The sequence below is a fragment of the Squalius cephalus genome (genome assembly GCF_949319135.1).
Source record: "Squalius cephalus genome assembly, chromosome: 21".
In the NCBI taxonomy this organism is placed as follows: Eukaryota; Metazoa; Chordata; class Actinopteri; order Cypriniformes; family Leuciscidae; genus Squalius; species Squalius cephalus.
In genome coordinates this window covers 13,231,201-13,254,602 of record NC_137142.1, presented here as the reverse complement: position 1 = coordinate 13,254,602, position 23,402 = coordinate 13,231,201, and the positions used below count along the sequence as shown (strand labels likewise).

General features: G+C 37.0%; 1 protein-coding gene across 3 annotated transcripts; it reads right to left on the bottom strand.

Annotated features, from left to right (window-relative positions):
• Positions 1 to 1,423: 1,423 nt before the first annotated feature.
• Positions 1,424 to 23,127, bottom strand: LOC307148753 (uncharacterized protein). Of its 3 annotated transcripts, none has more exons than XM_079854547.1 (16): positions 22,731 to 23,127; positions 18,365 to 18,429; positions 14,811 to 14,891; positions 14,545 to 14,601; positions 13,010 to 13,204; positions 12,776 to 12,901; positions 8,433 to 8,481; positions 6,673 to 6,763; positions 6,445 to 6,586; positions 6,246 to 6,350; positions 5,652 to 5,730; positions 4,660 to 4,693; positions 4,481 to 4,555; positions 4,292 to 4,394; positions 3,874 to 3,977; positions 1,424 to 3,453 (listed from the first exon to the last, which is right to left on the bottom strand). In XM_079854547.1, exons 1-16 carry the CDS (start codon positions 22,783 to 22,785, stop codon positions 3,378 to 3,380), a joined length of 1,437 nt encoding a protein of 478 aa, XP_079710673.1. In that variant the 5' UTR covers positions 22,786 to 23,127; the 3' UTR covers positions 1,424 to 3,377. The 3 variants fall into 3 exon arrangements, with proteins under 3 accessions (XP_079710673.1, XP_079710672.1, XP_079710671.1); XM_079854546.1 differs by having other exon boundaries at positions 1,424 to 3,450; positions 22,731 to 22,939; XM_079854545.1 differs by having other exon boundaries at positions 1,424 to 3,410; positions 22,731 to 22,939.
• Between the last annotated feature and the right edge of the window lie 275 nt (positions 23,128 to 23,402).

Here is a 23,402-nt window from a genome sequence, read left to right as displayed (position 1 = left end):
ATTCAGGCTGACAAACCATGTATGATAACACAGGAACATTAAGAGCAAATATGAGAAAAATATAATTGGGTAAATAAGGTAAATTTTGTTTTCATGATGCCTTTAAAACAATGCCCAATTTTTTTTTTTTTTTTTTTTGAGAAGAGCGACACAAAACGAAATAAATAAAATGAAATAAATGGGTATTCATTGAGGCTGTTGCTCAATGCAACTGACATTCAAGTTAACAGATGAAATGCTTTACATGTAATGCTCAATAAATGTCAATTCAGTATAAGAAACACACATTTCCTGGAAAGGTCTGACTTGGGTCACGGAGGCCTCTAACCAACAACTGTATTATCAGAAGACTTTCATAAACAATTCATACATACATACAGACCACAAACCACTGGCTCTCCAGGCCACAACAGCAGGCTGGTGGTTGGTTAAATATGCTGTAGGTCACATGTCATTTTTTTTTTTTCCTGAGTTGAAACTTACTTTTAGACACAGTAGAATTTTCCCTGATTCTAATGATTCTCATTTGCAATGTGCTCATATGGAACGCCTGTGATCACACAAACCACAGGTCACTTTCAAGTGCTTCTGATGAAAGAAAAGCATTTTGTGATGCTACAGTTATTTTGGATATTTATAGTCTGACGCTCTAGAGATACTAAATATTTACAGAAATTAAGACGGTAATATTCAGTCACATTATATCAAGATTTATGTTGGAAATTGGAGCTTATTTTTTTTGAGTGTAGCCTACTTAAAATGTATTGTGAATCCTGCGCAAGAACTCCCCCTAGTGTCGACTGATACACTTGATTTTGGAGTTATTATTCAAAGGTGAGAGAGGATATTGTTTTATATACCAGGTTATTTTTTAATAGCCTATAACCGATTGTGTTTGGCTGAAAGAAGAAAGTCATACACACCTAGGATTGCTTGAGGGTGAGTAAATGATGGGATAATTTGGGTGACCTAACCCTTTAATAGCAGTGTTTCCAATTAGTCAAAACAACAGCAAAAAATATTGCACTTATGCCAAGATGAATATTTGTTTTTCAATGTTTTCACAGGTGCCGTAAACCAATTTATCTGCCCATTCACACTGAGCCGAACCAACCAAAACAATGTTCTGAGTTCTGAATTAAACATGAACATGGCATTTCTTTTCACATGCAGCAAGCTACAAACTCTCTTATTGAATTGCACCCAAAAAAAGAGAAGAAAATCAAGTTTCAATACATTTATTACAATGACTTTCTTTCCATTGCCGTGCTAAATAGGGGTAAAAAGAAAACATGCTTAGAATATGAAGCAAGAATGTGACTTAAAAGTTGGAACGAAGAGAGAGAAAATGGAGAATGTGATCTTCAACTTAATTATGTGGAGATCAGCAAAACTCTTAAGCAAAATGACAGAAAATCCTCCATTTGAGTGATAAATGTCCTTTAACGCATGACTGAGTTATTAACTGCTCTTTGAGCAGCATAACAATGAGAAATTGTCACTGTCAGACTAATTTGAACAAGGTATTAAAAAAAAAGATGAAAAAAACAAGAATAACTACAGCTGTAATCTTCAATCCCAAATCAAAATGTGACAGACACACGTAACTTCGCCATTATTTAGTTCGTCCCCTATTTCACAGCCTAAAATAAAATTAAAAAAACACCTCCTTTTTGTTCATGGGGGACCTCAGCTTAAATATTAATGCTAAAATAACCCGTCTGATAAGAAAGCAAATGCTTTTAAGGCACTCTGGACTGTCAAGGTACCAAAAGTAATGAAGTTTAAAGCCCGATACAGCACTAGTGTGACTATAGTCTGCATAAAAGCCTATGCAGTCTTAACTAAAAACTGAGGAAAAAGTCCTAAATAGTGTAATGCACAAAAGTAGCAGATGTGTTTGTCTGGGGTACACTAGGTAAACATTAGTGTTTCTTTGGTTAAGTGTGTCAGAACAGCACAACGAGGTCATACGAGTTTTCAAATGCATTGCAACGAGAATATTGCTTGATCAATTCATTATCATACTTATAATAAAATAAACAAAAATGTGCATGCTGTCCTACAAGAAAATGTCATGAGGTGGAAGATATGACGAACCGTCTCAAACAGCCAACTTCCTTCTCGTCCACTGAACCAAGAGCAAGAACGTTAAATAAAAGAGGAAGTGATGAGCCGATCAACTTTGAGCTGACGGCATGAAAAGTGCCAAAGCCAAGGCAAGAGTTTCTTGTGTCTCAGAGCTCTTGCAGAATATACACAGAAAACCACGTGATGTTCTGCTTTATGTGGAGCAGCATGACACAATCTACAACTGAAACCTGCGTTTGCGATCACATGAATGTAAAACCATGTTCATATTTATAGATAAATGTAAATAATATCTATATGACAATGACAGGCCATTAGAAAATACCATGAATCATCAACACTTTTAGCAACACGACACTGACTCTACTCATCAAACATCTACTCTTGGGGAGGGGGGACAACATCCACCATAATAAAGTGCAAGACTGCAAGAAAATCAAAAAGGAGAACTGAAAATAATTTATCATGAGTTTGTGAAAGATTCAAACAATTGCTCTAACCCTTTGCAATACTGATATGCCCTCACAGGTCTTGAAATTAGGGCCGTTTGAGAGAAGCAGCCGGGAAAAACATCATTAGTCCGATTAGAAATGACTACAAACATGATGAATGAACAGTTGGAGTGTGTTTGAGGTGGTGGAATCAAATCAAAACACACACGCAAAATTAAGGAGCTAATTTTCCCTGAATGCCCTTTTCTCTCTCTCTCTCTCTCTCTATGTAAAAATCCACATATGGCATAGTATTATTCTTTGGTACGATTCTCCCATCCTCATTTTGAGGGTTTGTGACCTCAAATGCAGTGTGACAGTCATTCTCTCAGGATGAACTCAAATGTCAGACCAGATCTACGGCTCTTCTTTGGGGTTGGTGGTGTTGGCACAGGAAGAGAGAAGAGAGCGTATGATATGAGAGGCCGTGTAAACCTCAGCAGACGGTGATGCGGCGCAGCGAATCTCTGGCACTCTGCACCACCCAAACCTCACCTCAAAAGAGACACTTTTCCCATAGTCCCGTCTGCTTTGAAACCCCGTGAGGTTCAAAGCACTCTGGCCTCAAGAGAGCGTTCGTAAGATGCTGATCCACAATACTGGTCCTGACCTACAGATTATCAAAGTGAAGATTAGAGTCCCTACAGTCATGCAGTCAACTCCCAGAGTTCTTAGGGAGAGGAAGAGAGGCTAGTGTGGACTCAAGGTTGCCAGTCTTTGCCTCGATGATAGGGAATGTGCTTGTAGCGACACCTATCTCCAAAATGACAGCCGGTGGTCCTCCAGAAGTAACACTCATCTCCGTTGACAGGACCTCTGCGTCTTGGCCTGGAAGTAGTACAGAGTGGTGTGGACATTTCTTTCAAATCTTCTTGAAGAAGAAAATAACTGCATCAAAATATATTACAACTTTTGAAACCTCAATTACTTTTCTCATTGAATGGAAAGTTCACCCAAAAATGAAAATTCTGTCATCATTTACTCACCCTCAAACCTGTATGAATTTCTTTCTTCTGCTGTACACACACAAAATCTCTTTTGAAGAATATGTGTAACCAAACGGTTATTGGGCCCCATTGACTTCCATAGTATGGAAAGAAAAGAAAATACTATTGAAGTCAATGGGGACCATCAACTGTTTGGATACACATATTCTTCAAAATATCTTCTTTTGTGTTCAGCAGAAGAAATAAACTTGTACAGGTTTGCAACAACATGAGGGTGAGTAAATGAGGACAGAATTTTCATTTTTGGGTGAACTATCCCTTTAATAGCATAGAGACTGAATTACCCAGCAGCCCCTGCAGGTTGTTGAATGGCAGGTGTCGGGAGGACTTTCTGAATCCGTCGATCTGGATATCTAACCACTAGCCGGGTATTCTCAATAAAATGTCCCTGTTTTACAAAAGGTTTTGCATTCAAGTATATAAACAATACATAGGGCTCAAAAATGGCTTGATTAAAATACTACTACTAATAATACTACTACTACATTTTTATAAAATATACAGCTAAAAAAGGCTTGTTTACAATTTTATTTACTATATTATTATTTGTAATAGTATTTTAAACAAATTCGAAATCAAAAATGGCTTTTACTACAACTACAAACAATACTAACTATAATACTAACAACAACAAACAATACTAACAATAATACTAACAACAACAAACAATAAATAATAATGAATTATAAGTGTTTCACTCACATTGAGGTTCTCCATTGCACGGGAGGCCATGTTGGCATTCTTAAAGTTAACAAATGCACAGAAACGTTCATGCAGAACCCGAATGCTGTCAATTTCTCCGTAACTGGCAAACATCATCATCAAAAATTAAAACCAAATTCATGAGAAATCATTTTAGAACTAAAATATTGCAAAAGCATCAGATCTCACGATTTGAACAGGTCCCGCAGATGTTTCTCTGTCAGTTCTGTGGTCACGTTGCCCACCCACAGGGAATTACAAGGACTTGTGGAGGCGAGTGAGAGAATGAAAAAGAGAAATATGAAGATAGGATTAGAGGGAAAGAACAACAAAAACAAATATGAAAATAAACACTGCAATCAGCTTACCTCGGCAGGAGGAGAGCACAGTCCTGATTTGAAGCTGTAAAATATATAGATTTGTTTATTACAACATGATAAATTAGCTATGAGAAATTAACCATTTAACTGCCGAGTTATCAGAGGGGTGTTATAATGTATAATGTGAAGCAAAGTTTAGTTGTTTGTGTTGGCAGAGCAACATGCTCAATAATATAGACTTAAACTGATTTATAAAATAATTGATTTGAACATGTACTCAAGTGTACTCATGTACTCTTTGTACTCAAGTTGCACAAAGTTAAGCTTCTTTTGCATTAAAGCCAGACTAATTAATAATTTGTTATGAATAATTATCTTTTGGTTTATATCCATCGGGTTTGAAATAAAAAGAGAAAATAAATCAGATAAAGCAGCTTTTATTTATAAAGATTTTTTTATTATTATTTACAGTATTTACTATACACAGTACTGTATAAAACATAATATACACTTTTTAATTGTATATTGTTTTTATGTTTTAATGAAATTAATACTTTTATTTAGCAAGGACACATTAAATTGATCAAAAGTAAAGACTTTTATAATATTAAAAAATATTTCCATTTCAAATGAATGTTTTTCTTTTGAACAATTCAAATTTATTTTCATCAGAGAACCCTGAAAAAAATACATCATGGTTTCCACAAAAAAAAAAAAAAGCAGCACAACTGTTTAATATTAATAATAAGAAAAGATGTAATGTAGTAATGTAATGATTAAGTAGCTTAAGTAATGATGCTGAAAATTCTACTTTGCCAACATAAATAAATTACCTTTTAAAATATTAAAACAGAAAACATTAGTTTAAATTGTAATATAACTCAACCGTTTCTACAGTACTGTGTGTGATAAAATGACTTGTACTGTGAATTCTGGTCATTCATGGCCCATTATTTTTAAACTAAATTGGCTTGTAGCAACAGCACCCTCAAGTGGTTCATTTCAATGAAAAATCAGACAGGAAGACGAGGAACTCTTACCCTTCGCTGCAACAACAGCCTGCACTGTATTGTATTTTTCCAGTAATTGAATACTCTGCTCCTCATCATATCCAAGATCCTAATAAGAAGAAAGGAAAGAAAAAGCCTGAAATGATATTCGTTTCTTTTGCATTATTCCTGGATTGCATTATTTTAGCTTCCAAAGAAGTATTTTTAAAGCTCTAAACGGAAGATCAAAGGAATAATTCCCTTAAAAATTATAATGATTTACTCATCCTGTTGTTATTCAAAACCTGTTTGACTCATTTTCTTCCATGGAACAAAAGTTGTTTTTATTCCAACCAAAGTTATGCAGCTCTAAAAATAACATTTGGATGAGTCATACTGAAACGCTAAATTTTTCCATTGGTGTTCCACTTAAAATAAGAAAAAACTAAAATAAGTAAATGATTTAGGACTAATTATCTTGCGCTTTTATGTGCTTTCTCATGACAATGATCTACAACTTTGTGCATTCAAAATACACATTTCTTCAATACGTTTGGTAGTGTGTTCCATGGGAATCGATCCAAAAACCTTACTAATAGCTCAATGGTATACCAATTGAGATACAATAAGAGATCCAGTCCTTACCGTAAGTTGTTGCACTTTAGAGTACAAGAGGTCATTGACGGCTTCTTCACAATCTCGATCTAGTTTTAGCACCTGTTCCATGGCTTTCTCAGCTTCACTGTACCTCTATTTCAAACAAACCCACATGCAAAGTTATTGACTCATCTAAATGCAGATTCACTCCAAATGGAGAAAAAATAAATATGCCAATGGGTCGCACCTTAAGCCCCATAAGTGCACTTCCCCTACGGTAATAGCCTTTGGGCCAATCAGGAGCCATGTGAATGGACTTCTCGGCATCTGCGAGGGCCAGAGGGTACTGCTCCAGACAACAGTAGCAGTAGGAGCGATTCCCAAAAAACCTGTTATCAAAATATCAGAGTGAATTCATGAAAACAACAAAAATGGAAATACATGTGATATGGTTTCAGTCAAATCAAAGACTCACCTGTAGTCTTTCGGGTCACATTTGATGGCCTCTGTAAACAGACTAACAGCTTGTGTGTACTGGCCCTCCTGAACGAATCGAATCCCTTTTTCTGGAGTGAAAAGAAAGACAGACTTATATGGAGGAGACTGCATTAGTAAAGAATAAAAGCAAAAATGTTTAAAAATGATTAATTGTGAAACTCGAGAGTGATAACACAGTTCACCTAAAAACTAAAATTAGGTCATTAACTCAACCTCATGTCAGTCCAAACCTGTACTGACTGTAACTGACTTTCTTCCATGGAACACAGTGTGAATGTGGACTAGGGCTGTCAAGGTCCAAAGTAAGGAGCCCCTAATGGGACATGGTGAAGGGGGGAAAAAAATGAGATGGAAAACACATATTTCAATGCTTTTGTGTTGTCGCGCAAATGTTTTGCGTTTCCCAGAAATACATTGAATTTCCTTGTAAAAGTTGTGTGTTCCCAAGAAAACTTTGTGAGACTTTCTCAGAAACGCAAAGAGAAACGCAAAGGTTTTGTGAGGGGACGCAAAGGTTTGGCGAACAAACACCATGTTTCTCGGGAGAACGCAAAGGTTTTGCTAGGAAACCCAAAGTTTCTCAGGAGAACGCAAAGGTTTTGCGAGGAAACCCAAAGTTTCTCGGGAGAACGCAAAGGTTTTGCGAGGAACCCCAAAGTTTCTCGGGACAACGCAACGGTTTCGCGAGGAAACCCAAAGTTTCTCGGGAGAACGCAAAGCTTTTGCGAGGAAACCCAAAGTTCCTCGGGAGAATGCAAAGGTTTTGCGAGGAAACCCAAAGTTTCTCGGGAGAACGCAAAGCTTTTGCGAGGAAACCCAAAGTTCCTCGGGAGAACGCAAAGCTTTTGCGAGGAAACCCAAAGTTTCTCAGGCGAACGCAAAGGTTTTGTGAGGAAACCCAAAGTTTCTCAGGCGAACACAAAGGTTTTGCGAGGAAACCCAAAGTTTCTCAGGCGAATGCAAAGCTTTTGCGAGGAAACCCAAAGTTTCTCAGGAGAACGCAAAGCTTTTGCGAGAAAACCCAAAGTTTCTCAGGCGAATGCAAAGCTTTTGCGAGAAAACCCAAAGTTTCTCAGGCGAATGCAAAGGGTTTGCGAGGAAACCCAAAGTTTCTCAGGAGAACGCAAAGCTTTTGCGAGAAAACCCAAAGTTTCTCAGGCGAATGCAAAGGTTTTGCGAGGAAACCCAAAGTTTCTCAGGAGAACGCAAAGCTTTTGCGAGGAAACCCAAAGTTTCTCGGGAGAACGCAAAGGTTTTGCGAGGAAACCCAAAGTTTCTCAGGAGAACGGAAAGGGTTTGCGAGGAAACCCAAAGTTCCTCTGGAGAACGCAAAGGTTTTGCGAGGAAACCCAAAGTTTCTCAGGAGAACGCAAAGGGTTTGCGAGGAAACCCAAAGTTCCTCAGGAGAATGCAAAGGGTTTGCGAGGAAACCCAAAATTTCTTGCGAGAACGCAAAGGTCTTCTGAAGCCAGTTGATGAAATTTAATTCATTTTTCAAAGAGTGTCCAGGAATTTTTCAAAGTTTCACGTTCTATGCTCCATGGAAGAAAGAAACCATAGAAGTTTGAAACAACATAACAGTAAGCAAATAATGACAATTTTAATTTTGGGCTGAACTACAAAAAAAAGAAATTAAAAAAAAGAAAAAGAAAAATTCACATACTGGACATACCTCCTTTCTCTGATCTGACAAGTAATGTGTTTTGTTGTGTGTGAGAAAGAAAAAGAATTACACACCTACTAGTAAGGCACTTCTTTTAGTTTTAGCATCTGATAAGCCAATGACCTGTTAAAAAAAAAAAGTTCAATATATTAATTGCGGGTTAATGATATATTACAATAATATACAAGGATAATACATTAATTACGGGTTATTTTCAACAACGTCCATGCATCACATAGGCATGCTACTGATTACCACTGAAATAACTGACTTATCTATTTTGTTAAAGCGAAAAGGAAGCACATTTAAAGCTGCATGAAAGACATTCAAATATGTAAATACCAAAAGTATGAACAAACAGTGCTGTGTGACAAAATCAGGAAGAATGTGACATAACCCAAAAGCATTGGCTGCATCTCAATTCTCATAGTCTACTCACTGTGTAAGGGATAATGTAGAGCGAGGCGGTTGTTATGGCGAATACAACACCGACAGGCTGATCAGGATCTTGAATCAGCCTGAAGGGATTGTATTCGCTATAACAACTGCCTCGCTCTACATTATCCCGCTTATTACATGGCTACCTACCAAATAAATCAATAATTTGACACAAAATATTGATTTAAAAAGGAGTTTATTGATTTAAAAACGATTGTATTGCTTCCACTAAAGAAAATAGTCCGTTCCGTCTCTACGGTTAGAATTCTGCGTCCATAGCAACGCTCTGCTTTGCATGGCAACGGTGTGTTATACTTAGCAGCGGTCTGTTATCAAGAAATAACAGACCGCATTCTACGTTAGAATTCAACCAAGCCATGTAATAAGTAAGGGATAATGTATAGAGAGGCGGTTGTTATAGCGAATAACAAGCCCGACAGGCTGAACGAGACCCCGACGCGAAGCGGAGGGGTCTTGACAGCCTGAAGGCCTTGTTATTCGCTATAACGACCGCCTCTCTATACATTATCCCGCTTATTACATGGCTACCTACAAAATAAATAAATAATTTGACACGAATTATTGATTTAAAAAGGAGTTTATTGATTTAAAAACGATTGTATTGCTTCCGCCAAAGAAAATAGTCCGTTCCGCGTCCATAGCAACGCGCTGTTTTTCATGGCAACGGTCTGTTATACTCCGCAGCGGTCTGTTATAAAGAAATAACAGACCGCATTCTACATTGGAATTCAGCCAAGCCATGTAATAAATAATTATAACGGATTATAATTACCACATGCCAAATCATAATTTACTACCGTAGTACAATGTTTTTGAAATAAATGTCTTATGTTCATCAAGGCTGCATTTATTTGATCCAAAATACAGTAACATTGTGCAGTACTGTGAAATATTTGAAAACTTTGTTAAAAAAAAAATCTCTCGAAAGTAACTTAGTTATAACACTTGCCAACAATGTTCAAAATTTATGCATATTACAAATGGTTCATAAGTCATGTTTGTGGCAAATAAAGTTTAAGTATAATAGTTTAAGTTGACAAAAGGAAGACTAAGTGTTTTGTGTAAACAGAATTATGAATGAATGTACCATTGTTTGTCACACTGTCTTTCTTATTGGCTATTCTTGGGACATTTCTGTCTGGGACAATAGTCATCACTGCATCATCTTTTATTTTCAGTCTCTAAAAAGCCTGTGTCGAACTATGTCTTGTTTATAAGCGAATCCACAGTAAAATGAAGTGAACACAAACCGTGTCTTACTGGATTTGACTGGAACTTTGTTAAAAAATAAAGTTCATACACGTTTCCTTAAATGTTAAGGATCACAAGGAAGGCAATGCAAAGACTGTTGTCTTGTAATCCTCAGAGGAATCACTTTAGTTTTATTGATGCAGCAATCCTGTGTTTGCGTCTGTTTTGTTACTACATGACGTGCAAATCGGTGGGCGGGGCTAAAGAGGCAATGATGTAGAAGTAGGCGTTGAGCTTCTGCAGAGCAGGTCTTTCGTCGCACTATGATGTAATGTGACAAAATCCGAAACAATTACTTTTGGAAGTTTGGTTTTAAGCTGTTTGTGGACTAACAATGAAGTTTTGAGTTCTGAAGTGTACAGGATATTTGTGTAGTACAATGACCTCTTGTATGTCAAAAGATCAAGGAATACTTGATTTTTCAATATCATATTTTAATGTTATTTTAAAATTTATTCCATTGATGCCAATGCTGAATTTTCAGCATCATTACTCCAGTCTTCAATGTCACATGATGCTTCAGAAATCATTGTAATATGCTGTTTTGCTGCTCAAGAAACATTTTGTATTATTATTGTCAGTGTTGAAAACAGTTGTGTTGATTAATGTTTATGTGGAAACCATGATACTTTTTTTTTTTCAGGATTCTTTTATGAGAATACAGTTTAACAGCATTTATTTGAGATAGAAATCTTTAGTAACATAAGTGTCTCTTTTGATCAATTTAATGCAAACTTGATGAATATAAGTATTTTTCATTTCTCCAAAATGTTCCTGTCCCAAATGTTTGAACGAGTGTACACTAAACGTAACTAAGAAAAAACAAAAACAAATCAATTTTAAAGAAACATTTACAGAAACATGTAAATAATATTTTGTATTATTTAACAAAATATTTCACAACAACCACAAAAAAAGACTGTACCTACCTGTACCTAATGTAAAGGAACTAGGCACTTTTTTTTTTTTAATTACTGTTTTAAGTCTATTTTAATGTTGATATGTCATAAGAGCACAACGCAACTGAAAGAAATGAGACACTGCAATAAATCAAACTGATGCCGGGTAGACACTGCACGATTTTAGCCCCCATTTTAGCGACAGTTTTGTGGAAATAAACAAATGTGCAAAATCGGGAGGCAACCGGGGCTTGTTCATGAGAGTGACAATTGCATAGTGTATGATCAAAGAAAATATCTGAAATATTTAGCCTGCTAAATATCTGGACCTGTCTCTGCGAAAAGTGTGAAGTGTGTTTTGATTGGAAATTAAATACGTGATGACCTACAGCCAATGAGAGAGCAAGATATAGGGCAAGAGAAAGTTTACAGGGAGATTCATAGACCTGCAACAGAACATTACAAGCATGGATTCTGCAAGCAACCATTCTCTCATTTGTATTCTTCTTTTTTTTCATCATTTCAACAAGAAGAAGTCCAGTCTCGCACAAGAACCCGTCCCACACGTGATTTAATGCTATTTCCTGTATCAATTCTTGTTTGTGTGTGGTTATGAAACGTAGTTTGTAGACCAGACAGAGTTGTCTGCGATTCTTCCTATTGAAATGTTGTGTAATATGTGACCCCCGTCGCTGATCCGTTGTGTAATGTGCACACAGCAGAAACTGAACAGACACTAGTAGGGATGGGTATCGTTAAGGTTTTAACGGTATTACTACTCTTACCGATACTCCTTATCGATCCGGTACTTTAACGGTATTCTTATCGGTTCTTTTTGTTATTTTTCTCTTTGCCTTTTGTTGTTTGATTCACATTAATGGAGCAATCGTCAGCAGGTTTATTAGACTGCTGCCTCTTTAAGACCAAATGCAGATCTAATCATTATTACGCATCATATTTTCTGAATGACAACGAGAAATGACAGCGCACCGCTGTGAAGGGAAGGAAGTTGCGCTAGACAGAATGAAAACGGCTTTAGTTTTTAATGGTTATACCTCAAATTTCTTTTTTATAATCATTGGAAGCCAAAATCTAAATCTAAAATAAAATTAGTTTAATACCAAAGATCTAAAGTGTAACCGTTTGAATGTTTAGTTCTGTCCTCATCGTCACTCATTAAGCAGGGCTGTTGTGTTATGTGCGCCGTGGCTCCGCGTGAAAGATCGCTCTCTCTCTCACACACACACACACTCTCTCTCTCTCTTTAGCAAAAATGCATCACAGACAAATGGTTCAATATTATTATATATAGAAGTGGCTGGCGAGATTAAATTTGCAAGATAATAATTTCTTAATAGCAATAATAAATAGCACTTTCTTAATTTCTCCAGTACCGACAGCAGAACCGATAACGTCCGAGCTTATCGATCCAGCGGTCTTTCATAATTCAGCACCGGGGCCGGTTTAATACCCGGGTTTCGGTACCCATCCCTAGACACTAGACTGTATTGTAGCGTGTGAAAATCGAGCAGTGTACATCCAGCATAATATGAACTGGGCTTGCTGGGTAGATGCATAGTATGGTGAAACATGCAATCTGTCACAACAGTGGCAGCTCTACCAGCTGAAAGAATAAAAGCTGTCATTCAAAGTCGACAGTGACAGCACATTACAGATTTTTAAACTACTTTAATACCCAATAATCCCAACGCCCAGGTTCAGCGGGCTCCACCTTTACAACACAAGAGTATGTTCAGCCCCACAGATGGCAACAAACCACAGGACACTGAATAAACACTTAAACTCACTTCTCCAGTCCTGCTCTCATTTTCCTTGTTCTCTTTCGACTTGTGAGCTCCTTTACTTTTAGCTTTGGGTCGAATGTGATTGACAGCATTGGCAACAAAAGCACTGTTCACATCCCATCCTGGGTCCTGAACATGAGGAAAATTCAAAGTCAGCAATTTAAACAATAAAACATTCAAACAGCAAACTCTGGAAGTCCATCAGCTATGGCAGTATGGTTGTCTCCATGTTCATACCTCCTCACTAGAACGGGCCGTCGGCTGCCGGTTGCTTTTGTTCCCTGAAGCCAGTGGAGGTCCAGAAAGACTTTTACTTGGAGGAGTGACTGGCTTCTCTTCCACCTTTGAAAGGCCAATATCTTCCACCTCCTCTGGCTCAGACTCCTCAGACTCGTCGAGCTCAGAATCAGCTCCAGCATTCTCATCCTCCTCCTGAAAGAAAAGAAATATCACATCACATTTTTAAAAGTGTGTGTTGATAGAGCTAGGGGCGTATACATAAAATGTACAGTATATTAAAGTTACAAAAATGACAGAATAGACAAAGTGCCTCTGTTATAGAACTAATAAGCTGCATTTAAAGGCATTAGTGTCACGCAAATGTCTGGCCTTCTAAAATATCCTGTTTCAGCCAACGGCTAAAGTTCAATACAATTTGCATGTATTTTAAATAGTTTGAGGTCTTGAAGAATCTTGAAAAAAAAAGTATCAGTTTCCACTAAAATGTTAAGCAACACAACACTGATGATAAGAAATTCGTCTTGAGGACCAAATCAGCATAAAGATTTCTGAAGGACCATGTGACACTGAAAATTCAGCTTTATCATCACAGGAATAAATTACATCGTAAAATCTTAAAATAGAAAAGAGCCATTTTAAATGGTAATACTATTTTACTGTATTTTTGATGCAGACTTGGTGAGAATCAGACATTAAAAAAAAACGCATGTGTGTAAGGAAATTAGTTTATAAGGAAATTACCGTCTCACCCCCAGTTAATTCTGATTGGTCCATTGTTTTAAAGGGGTGGTATAATGCCCTTTTCACAAGATGTAAAATACGTCTCTGATGTCCCCAGAATGTGTATGTGAAGTTTTAGCTCAAAATACCCCACAGATATTTTTATATAGCATGTTAAATTTGTCACTTTTTGAAAGTGACCAAAAACGCTCTGTTTTTGTGTGTGTCCCTTTAAACGCAAATGAGCTGATGCTCCCGGCACAGAAGGCGGAGCTTCAACAGCTTGTTCTTTGCAGCTTCGATTACCTCACACAGACATGCACTGAAAATTTCTAAATCTTTTAGCCTTTTATGTTCAAACCGGAGTCAGTCAAAGATGGAGAGACTAAAGAAGAAGTGACAACATGTAGACAACATTTCTGAATGGTAAGTTGATGAATTTATGTAGCTTATGTGTAGTTGTCTTCAAGTCATTGATTAGCATATTCTGTCTTGATAATCTATAAATCGTTTTCCGGGGGCGGGGTTTATGTACATTTTAGGGTTTGTGACGTCACTAACCCGGGAGGAATGTCGTGTAGTCCCAACCAGCCGTTTGTTGTAGGTCTTATAAAACTACTTCTTTAAAAGAAAATATCTCCCTTTGCTTTGAACTTTGAGCGTTGTAACTTTTAACATGCTTTTTTTAAATACTCAACAACCGTGGTTGAAAGAGGAAAAGATGAGATGCACTGATCTGCAGAAATGTATTAAAACATCCTGTGTCAAAGCCTTCTCACACCATCCTAACCATTAAACTAGTTTCAATTTACCTGTTCAGCACTTTCATCCTTTTTAACCCGTTCTAGTTTCTTCCGCTGCCGTTGACGCTAAAAAAAAAAGAAAAAAAAAGAAGAAATCTTTTTTTTTTTTGGCCAGCAACACAATGCATGCAATAAAATCCATCTTATTAATGGCTCTGTTCACAATAAGAACAAAATTTAAAAAACAATGCATAATAGATCTGCCCTGACAGTAAACTCTGTGTTAAAGGTGATTCATTCTTATACTTAGTGTGGCAAAGTTTATCTCCTCTCACCTTCCTCTTGGCTTTGCGCCTCTCTGCTTTCCGTCTGGCCTTCTCTTCCTCACTAAGACCCTCCTCACCATTTAAGACATCCTGTAGAACATACACAAACCCAAATGAGACAGGGTATCAGGAACAAACAGACACGCACGTACTTTATTTGCTTCAGAAAAGAAAAACTGAGCAAAATAGCAGCAAACAGAGGTCTGGTTCAGAGTACTGCATGTCCTTAAAAAAGGAATTTTACCCTATTTGAGAAAGACTTCTTTAGTTGTAGGCGCTAAAACAAGGTTGAAAATGTTGCAAAACAACTGTGGAGGACTTTGGCTTCTATAAATCCATATGCTGATTGACAAAGCACAAATGTTTGAAGCCAGTGTTGTGCTCACTATGAGTGGTTAACCCAATAAAATGTAACTCAAAGCTTTAATTCTTAAAGATGACTACAGTGTAACAGTTTTGTGTGAGCAGACAACTCTTACAATGTCTGATATTATACAGCCTGTAGAAGAATGCACACGATCATGGGTAGATAAGCCATTTGAAAGTTTCATGAATGTGAAGCATTCACTAAATAACAGTGTTTCTTGGAACAAAAGAGCCTCAAAACAACTGCAAAGAATATGCTGGGAGTAACTCTGTTTGGAACACACCAACCCGACCTTGACCCAAATGATTTGTTGAAACATGACTAAAAGATAAAGGTCATTCACTTCTTTTTTTTTTTTTTTTTGAAAGAAGTCTCATATGCACATAAAGGCTATATTTATTTGATCAAAAAATACAATCAAAACAGTAATATTGTTTCACTGTTATTACTGTTATTTTTAAATATTACAATCTAAAATAACTTTTCTAGTTTCATATATTTTACAATCTAATTTGTTCCTGTGACGTCAAAGCTGAATTCTCAGCATCATTACTCCAGTCTTCAGTGTCACATGATCCTTCAGAAATCATTCTAATATGCTGATTTGCTGCTCAAGAAGCATCTTTATTATTATCAATGCTGATAACAATAGTGCTGCTTAATGTTTTTGTAGAAATATATCTATCTATCGCTGGTCAGAATTATTTGCCCCCTTGGTAAGATGGCTGTAAAAAATAAATTTGCATTGTTTATCCTTTTGATATTTTATTTAAACTAAATGCAAAAATCTAACCTTTTATTGAAGTAAAAGAATTGAAAGTGGAAAGTGGAAATAAAAAAAATAAAAAATGTAAAAAATAAATTCACATTATGAAAAATGTTTTTCTCCAAAACACATTGGGAACAACACAGTATCGTTGTTTCTGTTACATAAATTCAAATTATCACATAAGTACTGGGATATTAAAATGTTATAGTTCGGATATACACACTGATCTCTACGGTACCGGTCAAAATAGAGAAAAATCACCTTATGAAAGCAAGTTGGTGCTTAAAAAAAAAAAAATACTATTGTATTGTTACATCACTAGGTGGTGACAGGTGACTAGGGCTGGTCCGAATACCATTTTTTGAGCTTCGAAGCTTCGGTAGTAATGAACATCGAATATTCGAAGCTTCGGAGAGAGGGGGCTGAACATATTCTTCTCTCTAATAAAGGCAGGAATCTCTATGTGTCTGTATGTCCATTTGCATTTTGATTATTTCGAGAACCGTTCATCCAATCGACTTCACAAGGGAGTGCAGTGTTGCATTTGGTGCAATATAGATGGACACGCGAGACGCGACACATTCAGAATTAATAAACTTTTACTAAACTACAGAACAGCGCGAGCGGGAAGCGGCGTGCCTCACGCGATAACGGACACTGCACTAGTGATATAAAACGCGCACACACACAGGTCTGTTAAATTAAGCAATACTTTTAAGGTAGTCTAATATTTTTCTGACTAACAAATTACTGACACAGTAAAGGGTAGATTTAAATAAAGAAAAACGAAATTTAAATAAAGAAAAACGAAATTTAAATAAAGAAAACCGAACTTTAAATAAAGAAAAAACGAAATTTAAATAAAGAAAAACGAAATTCAAATAAAGAAAAACGAAATGTAAATAAAGAAAAAACGAAATTTAAATAAAGAAAAACGAAATTCAAATAAAGAAAAACGAAATGTAAATAAAGAAAAAACGAAATTTAAATAAAGAAAAACGAAATTAAGTTAAATTAAAACGAGATTAATTTAGTTTATAATAACGGGTAAAAAGGCTAATACATTTTGTTTCTATTATTCTATTTTCCACAATGTCAAAGCAACGTAGCTTAACCCAAAACACAAGCTCAGGCATGCACTTTGGTCCATACAAACTCCGCTGTTCTGCGCTCTAGCCAGAGCACTCCTGGCGTCGGTTCTATTTCTAGCATGCACGCGTTTTCTGCTTGGCTCGAGCCGCGCCTGAGACGCGTGTCTCACGCAGGCAGTGTGCAAACTCCAACCTGTTAACATGGGAGCCGAAATAAAAATGGACACGCCACGCAGCTGAGACGCTCAGGCCACGCAGCCAGTGTGTCGCCGGCCTTATTCAAGCGCGAATGAGAACCGTTGGCGGGGGATCCCGGGTGTGCAAAAAAACAAAAACAAAAAAAAACGAATATTCGAATGTCAAATTTTCAAATCGAATACCAACCCACCGAACGAATATTTGAATATTCGGGTCCAGCCCTACAGGTGACTATTAAAAAAATTTATATGTGTCATTGAATCATTCACTCATGAGTTTTTTTTTTTTTAAATGCTGTTCATCCAGTAATGAAGCAAGTGAAATGTCATCGAATCATTCATTTAAACTGATTTTTTTTTAAATAATTCATTCAAATGTAATGTTTGAATATACTGTGTGATATATATATATATATATATATATATAAATAAAACACACACATACTTAAAATTTTCATATAGCCTACACTTTTAAGGCCACTATACATGTCGCTATGCAAGAATCGATCAGGTATAGTTAAAAAGATAGCCAGATAGTAAAAGACCTGAATTAAGTTAAAGGAGCTGTATGTAAGAAATGTATTTCAATTAATCATAAAATGGCCCTGATATGTCACTAGACATTAAGAAATCATGTTCATTTCAAATACTTATATCGCTGACAACAGTAGTACGGCCAGGATATTGTCATTTAAAAAGTGAACTTGCAGCCCTCAACTGATGTTGATGTTGTCATCTTGTGTTTTGGCCTGAAGCCCCACCCTCCACCTATCTACCAATCACGAAGTCAAAAGTGTTTCGGCATCCGGGTTGCCAGCTCTGCTGCTCTTACCACAGCTGCAGCTCCTTGTAGCAGCCTACGTTCCTGCTGGATCCTGCAGCATATCTGGCAACCTCGAGTCAGGGGGGAGGGGGAGCGGATACACTGCTCTACAGTAATTTGAAAGTGATTGCAGTACCAGTTTTGGCCACAATCTTACATACAGCTCCTTTAATTAAATTTCTTAAAACTAATGGTCAGAAAACATATGAAAGCAGTTCACTCAAAAACAACAGGGAAACATGCAGGTCTTTTGACCTCTCATTCCCATTTCTGATTTAATGTAACAATTCATGAAAAAAGCCCAGTGTTCTTGTACCTGTGAGAGCATGTGGTCATTCTGAGCACCTGTGTCCATCTCCTCTGGCCTTTCATCACTGGAGCCTGTGGAAAGATCCAGAGAAAACAATCCATAAGTCCAAAGTCCCAAATCAAGCAAGGAGAATCACTATAGCCTTAGCCAACATCACACTTTTTGAGAATTAAAACGTTCAATAATGCAGAAAAGAGACTCAACACAAGCCACTTGTTTTGTATCATGTTGTCAAATCCCAACATTTAGGCCTACCATTTCCTAGTTCTTTATTCACTCCAAATGCTCACGACACACTCACAATAAGAAAATACCATTCATTTCATTGTGACTATGAAATGACATTTCAGTTAAATTGTTACAAACCCTTGAAAACTTTCCTCACAATAAAGTTTTTACTTCTCTAATTGCATTAGCCACGAAGGCCCATGTCATAGGCTATATTTTTAACCTTGACTGCAGATGGTTCTGTTTAATTAGCATTTGCAGGGTCAAGCTGTGCAAAGATTTTAATTTCACATCATGTCTGCCACAGAAAAGCCAACTAAACCACTGGGAAAAAGAGTTATCAGCAAAAAGAAAAACACTCCCTCAACAAACATGGGACCTAAAGCCCTGCAGGATTGCAATTCATTTGTCAGCTATCTTAAAAGTTTCCTTGCTGCAACGGTAAAATTAGACCTTGCAGACATTTCTCTAAGCTACACGGCCTCACATAAACTACACAGCTCAAAACATTCCACAAGAAAGCCATTTAAACAACGGCCTAGTAAAACAATACTTTCTCTGAAGATCGTCCAATGACAGATATTTGGATTTTGCCATTAGCTAGGATTTTCAGACCAGTTTTTAGCTTTTGTTTTCTTTTATGTGATTCATGATAGCTCAGTGATAGTTTTATCCTTGATTCAGCCCAGGGTTTTGATGATCATAATACGCAACCATCTGCACAATGTCCGAAAACCTACATAAACAACACAAAATGACCAAGTCCAATTTTTTTTTTTTTTTTTTTGCATTTCTTAGCCAAACAATAACATTCCTGTTTCAGAAAGAGACAGAATGTTGCAAGCTTGTTAACTGATTCCTTTCGTACAGAGAAATGAAGATACATTAGGTGCTCAAAAAACACGTTTTCCGTGTCTTCAACCACTCATATTAGCCATTACAACACTAATATCCCACAGAAGTGTTCTCATACAGCACAGAGATGCACACAGTTTGCCTTCAGTTATAAATCACAGCCAAAGTAGCACCACAAATCTCAGGCAAATGCAAATTGCAAATGAAGCAGGCCGTGATCTGAGACGAGTCCTGCGGTTGCAGAGAAGTGATGCATCGACCAGCAAACTTCCCTTTAGTGACACATCTCACACTTCGATGGCCTTGTGACAATGGCGGTCAAAAAACTGATTTACCTAGGTAAGATACAAAACCGCAGGTGGCCCCTGGCTAGTCACGTCTTCCTTGGATCATGCAAACTGTTCCATGCAAAAGATCCCCACTGATACGGTTTTCACTGGCACCAGTCAGAATGCTGAATCCATTTGATTAAAACAGCAGTGGAAAATCTTGATTCACACTACAAATAGGTGGCCTAAATACTTGCATGCCGAAAAGGACTGTAAGGATGTGTCACAAACAATGTTAACAAAGATGTTTATTTAAGCTACTTGGTAGATACCCTGCCATCCTTCCACATCTCTGATCGTTTTACTGTGAATGCAGGCAAATAGCAACTTACAGCAACAGCCCTGGTGGGAAAAAAACTATGTACACTTCAGCATTTAATGATGGATCATGCTCTTAAGCATATTTACATTTCTACCACCAACTTTGAGTACAGACCAATATTAGACAACACAAACTAGCAGTACTTCATGTAATGACAATGCACACACCTCAATGAAAAAAGGTTCCAATTAAAAGCTAAAGGGGCTTTACAGCCTGATGTCATTGGGGAACCTTTTCAAGTTCCCTAAAGAATTTTCATTCTCTAGCTTTTTATAAACCATCCATGTATTCGTTCTTTAAAGAGCCCAGACACCAAAACTCTGGTCTGAAGAATCCAGTTTAAAGGGTTAGTTCACCCAAAAATGAAAATTCTGTCATTATGACTCACCCTCATGTCATCCCAAACCAGCAAGACTTTTGTTCGTCTTCGGAACACAAATGAAGATCTTTTAGATGAAATCTGAGAGCTTTCTGTCCATCCATTGACAGCTACGCAACTGACACTTGATGCTTCATAAAGAGATCGTAAAACTAATCCATATGAATTGAGCGGTTTAGCCCAAATTTTCTGAAGAGACTTGATCGTTTTTTATACGATGACCAGATTAAATTTAGGTTTTTATTCACATATAAACATTGATCAGCGAACATTAACAGTAGCTCAACCGAACCCGATTGACGGACCAGAACAAAATGCTCAAACGTGACGCGTAACATGAGAATGAACCTCATTGGTTCTTGAAGAAGCTCAAACGTGATGCATAACACGAGAATGAACCTCATTGGTTCTCGCCTGTCAAGCGAACATGCTTGAGCTTCCGTTTACCACAACTGATGTGTGAGTTGATATGCGAATAAAAGCCTAAATTAAATCTGTTTATCACATAAAGAGGTCGAGTCTCTTCAGAAAATTTGGACTAAACTGCTCAATTCATATGGATTAGTTTTACAATCTCTTTAAGAACTTTTTGAAGCATCAAAGAGGTAGTTGCACAGACTGTCAATGGAGGAACAGAAAGCTCTCAGAATTCATCAAAGATCTTCATTTGTGTTCCGAAGACGAACAAAAGTCTTACGGGTTTAGAACGTCATGAGGGTGATGACAGAATTTTCATTTTTAGATGAACTAACCATTTAAAATGGTAGCTGTTTTGGAACATTAAGGTTTCTATCGGATCATTGGCTGGCCTTCCCATGAAGATGACACCACCCCAGACACGTCATCGACATGTCAGCCATCTTTTCAGATGCTGTCATCACTCACAGTTGCCACAAAATTTCTCAACTTCTGGTTGTAAAAACAACTGAGATTTGAAATTGGATAACCTTTCACAGATGAGAATGTGTTGGTTTCTGGTTTTTTTTTAAGTATTAACTCAATATTACTGGGTTTTAAACTATGTAACTTTTTAATGTAATGTTAGCCAAAGCCTGTGTCTTGTTGTGTCTAAGTTTCACAAAGTCATCTGCTGAAGTCTATTACAGATTTAGATATTCATACATGCGTCTAACTGTGGTTGCAGTCAACTTGCTCTCAAATGTCCACAAACCGGCTTTGACCGTTCCAACATGGAGAACGGCTTACGTATAGCGGCCAACAGCTGCTAATGAGGCATCTATGTGCCTCATATATACATACACACATGCATATTAAATGTGTGTATATATATATATATATATATATATATATATATATATATATATATATATATATATATTAGACACTATGGGTCTACCAGCCACCACATTCCAAAAACTAGGAACCAGTGATCATGTTCCGAATGCAGCTCCCAGCTAGGATTTTCCAACATAGATCAAGAACTTGTCAAGAAAGTAATCAAGAAAATCTCCAAAGAATCATATGGGTAACTCAAGAACCCCAAATGATCTTTGATAAGAAGGATTGTTGATTATCCTAAAGAAACATTGAAGAACCTTTATGTTTATTATTGTATGAAAAGGCAATTTTTGCCATTAGACTTGAGGCAACCTTTAACTCCAGAGTGCTTAAATTTGCAAGAATGCTAAAACCATTACAAAATATAACTAAATTATGATGCATCTGAAATGGTTTGTCTGAAAAAGTTTATTCTTAATAAAAACACACTCAAACAGGAAATCATCAGCAGTTAAAACCACATTTAGTGTCTGTGATTCACAGGCCTGTTGCATGTGATTTATTTGAATTAAATTCAAATAAAAAGCCTGTGGTAAACGTATACATTTAATTTCTTTAATTAATCAACTGTAAATAAATTAATATAGAATATGTGAGAGATTAGGCTAACAAAGTTTAACTCGAGTTCGTTGGCTAGTCTTTGCAATATTAATATTAAACATTAAATATGGATTTGACACATATTAAGGCTTAGACAAAATTCCCATCGACAAATAAAAGCTAACCGGGTGACAACCGCAGTTACATTGAGCCTAAAAAACATTCGCAAACTTGCATCATGATTTCTTCAATACGCTTTTATATCTATAAAACTGACTCACATTAGATATCACTGTCACTAAAGTGCGTTACGGAGAGATAAGCATATCGTGCCCTTTGTTTTACGCTCTGATTCATGGAAAACTAACTTTATAACTCGGACAGACAGAAACAAAGTTTACAAGCAGTCGTGAAACTCACCGCTGAGCCCCAGTAACCGGCCGAAATCCAAACCGAACTTCATTAGTCCAACCATCCAGCATTATTACCCTCAATAACACCACAGGAACATATACACGACAGAATACATGTTAAAACAACAAATGAGTCGACATCTTTAAACTTGTAGCGAGCTGTTTCTCTTCCTGGGCGTCGAGCGGAGCGTCAGGCGGGTGTGTTGAACTGCACTCAAGCGCCTCCCAGAACAAGCGTCTTAAAGGGCCGCAGGGGCCATAGTGTGCTGGAGCCACACTTCTCGCCAGTCAAGTCAAGAGCATTTTATTTGTCATTTGCACAGTTAAACTGGGGAAACTAGGCACTGAAATGCTTGTGACGATGCTCAGACTTACTTAAGCCCCTTGAAGCCGTGTTTTACAGTGGATTTAGAACAGCTAAGGGGCGTTGTTAGAACAAAAAAAAATCCGCGTACAACGCCCCTTAGCTTCAATCCACTGTAAAACACGGCTTCAAGGGGCGTATTTGCTTTTATAAAACGGTTACTCCATAAAAAAATATTCATTCATTCAACAAAAAAATAACGTTAAAACACATTTAAGTCCTCCGCCAAGCAATGTAGTTCCAAAGAGGTTGCCAAGCAACACATGTAGCAAAAAAAAAAAAAATCACAAATAGCAGTTGCGCAATGCGCAGTAA